The 11,102-nt window shown below is 44.0% G+C and overlaps 1 protein-coding gene across 1 annotated transcript; it reads right to left on the bottom strand.

Moving 5' to 3' along the window:
* Nucleotides 1–270: 270 nt before the first annotated feature.
* LOC115395768 (ubiquitin carboxyl-terminal hydrolase 2-like) lies at nt 271–10,547 on the bottom strand. Its single transcript, XM_030101412.1, has 12 exons — nt 10,273–10,547; nt 5,398–5,445; nt 5,184–5,307; nt 4,695–4,806; nt 4,492–4,602; nt 4,306–4,370; nt 4,100–4,203; nt 3,830–3,910; nt 3,655–3,733; nt 3,223–3,330; nt 3,013–3,133; nt 271–1,324 (listed from the first exon to the last, which is right to left on the bottom strand). The coding sequence occupies exons 1-12, from the start codon at nt 10,423–10,425 to the stop codon at nt 1,180–1,182; spliced, it is 1,251 nt and encodes a 416-aa protein (XP_029957272.1). The 5' UTR covers nt 10,426–10,547; the 3' UTR covers nt 271–1,179.
* Between the last annotated feature and the right edge of the window lie 555 nt (nt 10,548–11,102).

The raw sequence follows: 11,102 nt of genomic DNA on the forward strand, positions 1-11,102 counted from the left end.
CTGGGAGCTTCTCAGCAGGAATGTAGGAAGTTCCCCAGAGATTTTGACATCAATCAGACTGCTGTGCTTTTACCTGATCAGTGATATTTATTGAGAGTCATCAGATTGAAAAACGAAAGGCCTATATCCATGTAACCGGTGGCCCGTATGGGGTCCTCGCCCCAAACTTTGCAACCCAAAACATTGAATGAAGCACTGATTTCACAGGTAATGTTATGACGGACTTTATAATCACTTTTCGACGAGACAACAAATTAGACTGACTTCAGATTACTTTATTACTGAATTTATTTGAAAGAAAAATGAGTGGCTGCTGTTTAAAATGATGTCAGATTAGTTATTTCCATTACATTATCTGCCTCAGCTCTCAGAATGACTTTTGTGGTCTATTTCTTTCATGCAATTCCTGATTGTCAAATGCTCTGAGACAATTTTGGACACATAACTGAATGAATGACAAAGTAACTTTCATCACTGATTCATCATTGATCTCACTTGATTGTATTCAAATTGACTTTCTGCTGCCTTAGTGTTCATACCCGTTAGATTCCTGACCCAGAAAGTCTGATGAGTCAACACTTCACAGTGTCCGTTACTGACGACTTTAATCATTTAACTCAGCAACATCATTCCAGGAAGAAGCGTTGATGCGTTGTCACAGCTCGACTTTTCCACACATCAGCTGTGCAGTCCATAAATACTGTACAAAAATACACTGTGACAGAAAACTACAAAACAAATCTTCTCAGGAGTACAGGACGCACTCTGACTTCGTATTAAATAGAATAAATTACACCTTGCAGTAGGTTAATGTCCTTCAGATTAATAATCCACAGTTTGGGAGGGAAAAAGAAAAATCACTTTTCTCAGAATAAAAAGACAAAACTGCTGAATGTTACAAGCAGCATTTGACACACAGATAATTGTTTTAAAGATTTTCCAAAAATGGAAGTCACATTTTCCCCAACGTCGCTTCAGTTCCACTTGATCTCGACATCCGGAAGCGTAAATTTGCTTTTGTTAAGAGCGGAGTGATGGATGGCCGGACGTGGTTGAGCTCCAGGTTCACAGTTTGTGGCAGAGTTTCTGCTCTCCAGCAGGTGGCGCTCCCTCCATGCAGGCGGAGTCCCGTCCCTCATTGAGTCAGTGCTGCAGCTCCTCGCTGCTCCTCTGCAGAGTTTAAAGTCGACACGTCTGGTATTTGATGTTTAAGGAGGAGGAAGAGGAGGAGGAGGAGGAGGAGGACGAGGAGGAGGAAGCCAGCTCGTAGAAGAGGACGTAGGCGTTGGCGCTGCGGACCTGGCTGGAGGACATGGGGCTCACCCTGCACGCACACACACACACACACACACACAAGATGAAATGACTGTTTCTCTATTTAAATATCAGTTCATCAAATACTATCCAGAGCTGTCAAATCCGAATGTCTTTTATCGATAGTTATTCACTAATCTTATTTGCTGTATCAGTCGACAAAAGTAAATCTACAGATATCAAAATGTTGTCAGTGCATGTACAAATAAATGGCAGACTTTGAACCTTTAACAAAGGAATTTAAGTGATTAGAAACCTGTCTGTTTTAAGCGTGCTTGGAAATGCATGGGAGTTATGTTGTCATGTTTTTTTTCTTTTCTCAACTTTCATAATGTATTAAAGCAATTTAAAAATCTATTGCATGGATTTAATGTGTAGTATTTCAGATTTCATAATTCAGACCTCAAGATATCTGTAAATTAGTCTCACTACTTCCTGTATTTCAGAAAAATGCTGCATTAAAAACTGTTTTTATTGAGTCAAAAAAAAAAAACAATTTGCAGACTTTTTTGTTGTTTTTGGTGAATTGTTCCCTTTTCATCTGGCTATCATTTGACTTTCTTGGAATCCACATTTTATTCCTTTTGAAAAAAGTACTTAAATTAAGTCTTTTGATAATCTTCAGTTCTTTTCAAAACTGTTAAATAATGAATAATTATGATGATCTGTACCCTTTAAATGCCAGTCTGATAAACTCTGCGGGATATTCGGCGTTCGGGTGAAATTTCAGGATGAACCTACACCCGCCTCATTCTGACCAATGCAACTCAAGATGAAGCTCCATTCACAACGCGCAGAGACGACGACGGAGACGCACAGTGCTACCCGGACGGCGTCATTAACGCAGTCATTTCGTCCCTGCGTGAACGACGCCGGCCTCATTTCATCGAGCGTCATCGAGGTCGCGTCATCCGGGAGCGGCTGCCGGAGATGGACGACCTCAAATGGAGCGACCTGTACCAACCCCAGAGGCTCGTAGCTCCGTAACGACCCGACGTTGAGCGGGACGCCGTTCCTCAGCAGACAGCAAATCAGCTTGTGAACAGCAGGAGACGTGTTGAGACATTTCTTTGTTGTGGTTCATAAACCACAGTTTTTGTTTCGATGAATGGTTTGAGAAAAAGAAATCCCCGTGATGAAAGTTAAACTGACACTGGCATGTAAAGTGTTCAAATCCTGTTTGATAGTTTTCGTTAAAACTGAAGATAATTCAATATTTTAATCCAGAATCTAACTAAGTGGATATTTTCTGGGAGGTGTGACTGAAGCTGAATCGATCTGACCCCGTTCCTCTTCTCTTTGGTTTTAGTTTTAGTTGCAGCTGGAGGTGATCTCAGCTGACAGAGGTCGACCCTGATCAGGTCAGCAGTTCATCTCAATCCTAATGTTTGGTTTACAGCCTCATAAAAAATGACACACCCTGAATGACATCAATGAAATCAAGTCATTCTCATTCAAAACCTTCGCAGAAAATTCATCAAAAACTTTTAAATCCTATCTCAAATGTACAGCTTGATGATTCCATCATGTATTTTTAAAAAGGCTTTAGTTTAATATTCGTCTTTGCAGAAACTAGGCAGCAATAAAACAACCGACAGTCTGATAAGGGGTTAATTGCAGGTACGTGCGGGATAAAATAGGACAGGACAGCCTGATAAGGTGATACGTGAGGTAATCCGATGATGTGCGAGCCGATACCTGGAGTCATTGTAGCTGTACCACTCCCCGAGCGCCGGGTTCCTGCAGTACGCCGTGTAATGGCCTCCCAGAGTGTTCCCAGTGTGGTTTGATACGGCGTACAGGTTGTACACGGGACGCTCTGCAACGCACACACACACGACAACACCGTCGTCACCCTGGACTGCTCGGTCAGATCGGGCCGTGTTTTAACACCGACTAAACACTCACCGCCGCTTTCTGAGGAGAACTCCCGCAGGTCCAGGTCTTTCAGAGGGAAGTTTACGTAAGTGGAGAGTTTGTTGGCTCGAACGTTGGAGTCTGAGAAACGCTTCAGATCTGAAGGAGGGCGTGAAGTCAAGGAGGAGAAACGGCTGCCAAGCAGATGGAGTACAGAAAAAGAAAAAAAAACCTTTCTCTGCATGCATGGGCTTTTTCAGGTCCTCAGACCTAAGAGCTGACAGTAATAAGCACAAATATATTGTATCTGTCATCAATTTATAAATGTCAAGCTTAGACATCCACTCTAGCTAAATGATTTTAAATGTGTGTGTTTTTGCAAACACGCAGTCTGAAAAAGTGCAGAAAAATCTCAGTTTTCATTACAAAAAGTGACTTCACTCAAGGTTAGCATTCAGATGCAACAATCTGAGGAAAGGATACGAAGTACGAGAATCTGTGGGAACTTCTGGATGCTGAACCTCTTGGTGCATTTCCTTCTGGCTTTGCATTTGGTGCACGTCTGAAAAAGAGGGGAGTTCCAGCGTGTGAGCAGCTGCTGTGTAATGCACGGCTGCAAACTCTTCTGATTTGTGCGATTTTATTCATCTTTACTTACTGGTCTCTCTTCTCCATCCAGCACATCTTCCTTGGTAAAGAGCCTCAGGCAGTCTTTGAGAGTCACCTCACCCGACTCCTTCTGTGGAGGCACAAAAGACACACCTCAAACACAGTTCCGACGCCATCGAAACGAGCTACTCTTACATGCACACAGGTTTACAATCAGAAACTGCTGCAAGCTTGTACAAGTGTTGAATCTAAACTATTTATACAGTTTCTATTTGCGGGGCTGACTGTGTGTGTGTGTGTGTGTGTGTGTGTGTCTAACCTGTGCAATGGGTATCGAAAGGTCCCAAAATGGATCAAACACGGTGGAGCGAAAGCCGCAAACGGTGCAGGTCAGAGAGCTTTTCAGCTGTCCCACAAATAGATCTGCAAAGCAAAATGGAGGAAGAAGAGGGGAAAAAAAAAAGTCACATTAAACATGCATGTGTGTTTTAAAGGTTCAAGAGACATCCGGGAAAAGTAACTCACCCACTACTTTGCTGTCCTCCCTCTGCAGGTACATGTTCCACATCCGCTTCCCCTTCTCTTCGTCACTGCGAACGAAACCAAGCAAATGAATGACTTCAACTGTCATTACAAAAGCGTTACAAGTCGCCAAACGCGGCGGGTTATGAGTGACCGATTGGTGGCGGGGACGACGGGTGGGTGTCTTACGGGAGGTGGTCGAAGTCCTCGGCCGGCACCTTGCAGCAGACGGTCACTCTGTTCACCTCGTTGTGGAGGCCGTCCAGTAAGAAGCGGAGAAACTCCTGGGCGTCCTGCTGACTGCGGAGCGACCGGGTCGACAGTTAAACCGGGCGCCGTCGCCAATAGCTGAACTCGCACGACTCTCTCACAGAACGGGGGGGAATACTCACTTGCAGCCGGCAAATTTAGGAGCGTATTTCTGGATCTGGGCTCTGAAGTCAGACGGACAGATGGCCTCGGTGTTCAGAGACGTCCACAGGCTTTGAGTCAGCTTCGCAAACTCTGGAGGAAGAAGAGGAAATGAAATGAGAAGAAATGTCTGGCGCTGCAGTGCTGAAATTCAACATTGAACATAAGAACTACAATTTAAATACTTCATTTTCATGTTTTAGCTGTTTTAACTCTTGTCATTTTGACTGTTTTGGCATTTTACTTTTAGCACCTTGTTTTATGTTTTGTCGTGCGACGACATTTTAACGACATTTCAATTAAAATGCACAAACACACATAAAAAGCTGAGGTTTCTGCAGGAAATTGTACATTTTCCTCAAAGGCTACGTTGACAGAGCATTATAAAAGTGAGAGCATGACCTACTTGTGCTCCATAAAATGACTCATCCCTGATAAAGATGCCGGGGGAGCTCAAAGGTGCATCCTACCTTCTGTGAGAGTGGCGTCGGCCCGGCAGCTGTTGCTGAGGTCCGTGCGGTGGACGTTTCTCAGGCAGTAGTCCCTCAGCTCCGAGGTGTTGCTCAGGCATTGTAAGATGGAGTTCATGAAGCACTAACAGAAAGCAAAAAGAAAAACAGGAGGATTACAGAAAAATCCAGACTGAGGGGCGGACGAGTGGCTGTTTGTCAAATAGACACTCACGGTGTTTCCCAGGTTCCTCAAACCCACCAGGCCCTGAGGACTCTTGTTCTGCACAAAGAGAGAGAGAAGATAACTTGAGGATGGAGCGCACAGCAGGAAAAACAGCTAAAAACCATACTTCATCAACATGATCTCATTTTTGCATTCAGGCTCAGCTTATGAACATATTTGGCATTAGATGTAAGCGTGTCGGGTACAAAGTGTGACAAGCAAGGCCCCACATGAAGAAAAAGAGAAAGAACACTGTGAAGTTCATACACTACACTATAAAACACGTTACATCAAAACCAAAGACAGGTCTAACCAGGACATAGCAGAAATGCCTTTGAAAAGACACGAACCACAAGTTCCCCGAACTCAACCACACAGATGAACGCCCTCTTCCTCTGCCGCACGTGTCAACGTGTCGCAGCGAACTCAAATCGCACACGCGTGAATGAACCTGAAAGGAATGAACGCCATTCACTTCCTCCAGAACATGTGACCTTCACATTGGAAGGTATGCGCGGCGGATGCCAGCGCCTCTGTGCATCACCGGCGCCATGACGTGAAGCCGGCATGGGGGGGGAAGCTCTTCTGAGAACGTGCATGACGCAGCTTGTTTGTGTGAACTTTCACGGATCGCCTGCTTCAGTTTTGACCACACACCCTCCGAGCTGGAAACACTGTGTGCAAATATTTTGCAGCCATCAGTGACGAGTCAGAATTCAACTCATTTTCTGATTACTAATGAATCTAATTTTAAACTTTTAGTTTTCATGCAAAATATTTTGGCATTGAGTTTGAATTATTCCATCTCTGCAGCTTCACTTCGTTCTCTTTAGAAACCCGTTTGAAGGATTGAAATACAGACTTTAGTGCTGTGATGGAGAGAATAAGAATACATATGGAGGATGCTGTTAATTTTTCACTTGGTGACATAAACAAGGGGTTTGTATCGTTACTGAGTATCTGTGCTTTCCAGAATGTCACACATCAACTCAAAAAATACAGCATTTCTTGCACAGCTGAAAGACACGTGTCAGCAAGATTTAACTTTATAGAAACCAATTATTAATGAACTGGAGAATACAAGGTTCAACAACATTGTCCTGTTATTGATTCTCAATAAGCCTCGTCCAGCTGCACACATCTAATGAGGAGGAACATCCAGTGTGTGTGTGTGTGTGTGTGTGTGTGTGTGTGTGTGTGTGTGTGTGTGTGTGTGTGTGTGTGTGCTGGCCGTGGTGATGACATATTTACATTGCCAGGCTTGTGACCTGCGGCTTCTGAATGAGTGAACATAGTAACGGTGTAACATGACGACCCGGCGCCGTCACACACCGCCGCCTCTGCTGACGCCCGGTGTGGAGAGAGCAGCGCTGAGGCAGAAACATCCAGAGGGAAGCAGAAATAAGGGTGCTGTTTTACGTCACTGCCCCCGGCCAGCGCAAACACAGAGCCTCCTGGAGCTACGGTTCGAGTCCTGCTGGGAAACCTGGTGAAACAGGCTTGTTGACCTCAATCTGCAACGAGTGTCCGAATAATACACAGAACGCCCTGAAATGATTACGTAAGGCAGGGGGTTTCAAACCGTGACTATAATGACTGTGACACCAATAGGCACCTGATGTAAGACATCTATTAGTGTCAGTTTTGTCAACCTGTGTTGCTATTGGCTGGATTTCTCAGCTTTACTACAGAAAAAGGATAACTTGTTCAACCAGTGAACAAGGAGCAGCATTGGTAAAGAGAGAGCAGGACAGACTGAAGTGAGCTGCAAGTGATGCAAGAAACAAACAAACCGACAGTTTGATCCAGTCTCTTGAAAATAATGAACTAATCGGTGTTTAGCTTCACAGCTACTCGGTTCCTTGCAGAGGAAAGTGCAAAGTGTCAGGGCTGTGGCCGGGGCACATCTTTTGGAGGTTGTAATTTTCCTCTTGTTAGCGCTCCCTGACTTTGGTAATTAGAGGTTTTCACCTTCTCTTTGTCCGAGGATGGTGTTAGTATTAGCTCTGCCCTTGAAGAGCAGGTTAAAACTCTGACCTAAATGAGTCAACTATGTCAGGATTGTCCTGAAAAACCATCGGTGAGTCTTTAGGAGGTTGTAATTATCCACTTGATGGCTTTTCCACGCTGTGGTTGAAGACTTTATCCTCCCCTTGATGTGAACATCAGCTTTGCCACTGAGGAGTGTGCTCAACTCAAACCTCAGAAGCTATGGCTTTAGAGTTCATAGTACTTGATTCATGCACAAACACATCCAGCAGATGAGCCTCCATCAGCCCAGCCTGGACTGCATATGAACATAATATAAAGCGTAGGCATGTGTGATGCTTTGTCTCAATCGTTTCCAAGCCTTAAAATAGCGCTGCACTGACATTACAAGCGCCTAGCAGCACTTTTGGCGTCTCTCCCTCTGTGTGCTCCTCTCCTTCTCTCCGTTATTTGAAGCTGACCATATGGTGCGAGTCCCGCTCCGGCGAGCACTGACCGGCGGGACTCTTCACGCTCAGCGGGCCGCCCCCTGATTCAAAAAGGGCCCCATCCAAAACGACGCAGGAAGGCGTTCAGGTGATCTCGAGCACGCCCTGCGCCGGTTGGCGCCACTCCAAAGTGCCGTCACAGGCGAGGGAACGCGCTGTTCTCGAGCCTCTCCGCACGTCCAGCCGAGGCCGGGCAACATGTGTCTGTGCAAGTGACGCTCTTATCTGCCACGCTCTCGGACAAAGCAGAAACATAAATCTTTGAGTGTGACAGCAGAGCTTGGGATATTCCACACTGGAGTAGAAATGAACTCCAGTGACTCCTGATGTTGGAAGAGACTTGAGAAAAGATGTGAGCGCCTCCACAGACACGCTTTCAGCCCTGTCTGGATGCATCAGTTTAAAAGTATTGAAATTCAAAAACTTCGAATCATTGCGAGAATATCACTAGAGTGCGCTGAATTACAAATAAAAAATGAGACATTCCACTAGCTTTGTGTGCAATGTGACTTTTTTTTTCCAGGCAATTTTTAGAGAAGAAATCTGTTTGTTTAATTCCAAGTTACTTATTAACATCAGCTTAGATTTCTGGGAAAATAAACTGTTTTTCACTTGAGAAGATACTAGTCAGCATTTTATCTTTAATAGACAGAAGCTCGAAAAGCCTCAACCAAAATCCAACCATCCAGTAATAGTGAGAAATCAAATCGTATTTAAAGTGACATTGACTGTAGTCTTACGAGATAATTTCCCACAATCCTTTAACAACAAACTCACTTTTCCAATCAAAATCCAGCAGGTTGTTATGTAATCCGTTCAAAAATCAGCTCCACTGGAAATTCATGGAAGCTGAGAAATGCATCAGTTTGTTTGTGTTTATGATTTTTATTTAAAGTGATGAGGGCTGTTATGTCACTTTCATCAACAAGGACGATGCGAGAGTGAACGGTGTGACCTCCTGCTGACGCCTCAGGTGCGTACCAACGTGTGCGGGCGGCGCGGCGTGGTAACAAAATGTCCCGGAGCGACGATAAGGTGACAGTCAGGCATCAGTCCTTATCAGGAGCTCTCGGTGTTACACAATCAGCGTCACACTCAAATTCTTCCCCCCTCAGATCACTGCAGCCGCTGCTCTTAACCTCCTGACACTGTGTTCCGGAGTGTGTTTACATCCTACTCCATCAGCCTTGGAAACGCTGGTAAAAAAAAAACTAAAGAAAGGTCAGGTTCAGACGCTGCTTTGGCCTCCCATCTGGAAGGATGGTTTGTTTAGGAGAGATTTTACAGTTTACTCTTTTTAAAAGGCTGAACATGATGACACTCCGCTGCAACGTTTGCTCGTCTGACTCATTCAGAAATTCAGCTGACGCGTGTGAATGAGAGGGCGCTCATCGCTTTCAGTCTGACGGCGACATCTGTGCAGAAATACGCCAAACTTTTACAGTCAGCTATATAACCAAAGTCTGAAATGAAACTTATGGGGGCGCTGACTGAACTTCAGTCACAGCCTTGACATTTTTTAGTCTTTCTACACATTACACAAGAGTTATGTAAGTGAGTGAAGTATTTTCAGGAGAACACTTGGGTTTTGATTGACTAAATGAGAGTTAATGTTGAATCAGTTGGTCCCACATGTCACAAGCCAGAGAGAGAAAAGTTCAGTTTTTCCCCCAACTTATTACACATAAACTGACCCCCCTTTTTAAGTGTTTTAGTAATTTCAGCTAACTAATTCACCACATCTCAAATAGGGGAATATTATACAAGAATATGATGATTTTCCTACATTCTTTTCCCACTGTGTGCAATAATTACCACAAATACAGTTCTAAAAAGGCTTGAAATTTTAAGCCTATGACAGTTCAAAATTTTCAATGAAAATCACATTTTTGGAAGGGCACCGGTAAATACGGCTAATTTTACAACTTTTGCATACATTATTTCAAAACGAGACTTCTTCAACATATTACAGCAGTTAAGTTTTACTCTAATTACATTCCAGACACTTCACATCTACATCAGTGGGAATTTTAGAACCTGCAGATTTTTAATTATTTATAAGGCAGATGCGTGTGATTAGATCATAAGGCTTCTTCAAGTTTTTATGTGCTGCGAAACCTTAATCTGTGATAGATGGATAGATAGATAGATAGATAGATAGATAAGAACTTAAACTTCTAGGGAATTTGATTTATTTTATTTATAGGACGGATGCATTTACTTAGTGCGAAATGATGTGACACAATTTAACTAAGCTAGAATTCTGAATTTGTTTTAAATAATGACATAAAAAGCAGTGTTGACTGTTGATTCTTAAAGTGGTAGTTTCCGGTGCAGACGCATTAAGAAGACTTTCCAGTTGATTATGAGTGGACAAAAGTGCAGAGGTGCAGGGGCGCGCGCTCACCTTGGCCTGGTTGATGATCAGACCCATGAACGTGGACATCAGCATGGACCGGGACAGCGTCGGGCTCTTCCGCCGGTGCTCCCCTTTGCCCAGGGAGATAGTGTCCGGCTCTTCGGGCACCGTCAAGGTGTAGGAGTGTCGCAGGGACGGCATGTCGGCAGGCGGACGGCGAAAAAAAAAAAATCCTCTTTAAGGTGAACTGGAGTCAAGTGGCGAACGTAGCGAGTGGGGGGCGCGTGAGGTGTCTGCCGCTGTCGGACGTGTCGCACCTGCGCGCGTGCTGAGGAGTAAACAGTGAAGGCGAGTGTCGGGAGTTTTTTTTTACTGGGTGCTGTGAACGCCTCCTCCCACGGTGCATTTAAGTGCAGTGGGAAACACCAACACTCCACTGAAGACTTGTGCGAGAGTTTTTCCACTGCGCACCGTGAACGCCACCTCCTACCAGCGAGAGATGGTGCGTTTATGTGTAGTAAGAAACATTACAACTCCTCTCTACGGCGAAGAGAAAGCAAGTCTTGCGAGAAAAAAAAGCAACACATCTTAAAATAATCTTAGACTGTTATAAAGTATTTAGTGAAATATAAGGACACTTTATAGATTAAAATGATTGATGATTAAAATAGTTCCACCTTAAATATAAACACAACTCATCTTTAACTCACATTAATTATATCCATTTTTTTTTAAATCGGTTCAGGTCTCAGTGTGGTATCATATGCACTACTATTACTGAAACATAATTCCAGGTATGTACATGAGAAATTACACTTATGGAAAAATCCCAGTCAAGGCCTTCACTCTACCTTTGTTTTGTTGTCAACCTTCTAGGC

The sequence above is a fragment of the Salarias fasciatus genome, chromosome 10 (genome assembly GCF_902148845.1).
Source record: "Salarias fasciatus chromosome 10, fSalaFa1.1, whole genome shotgun sequence".
NCBI lineage: Eukaryota > Metazoa > Chordata > Actinopteri > Blenniiformes > Blenniidae > Salarias > Salarias fasciatus.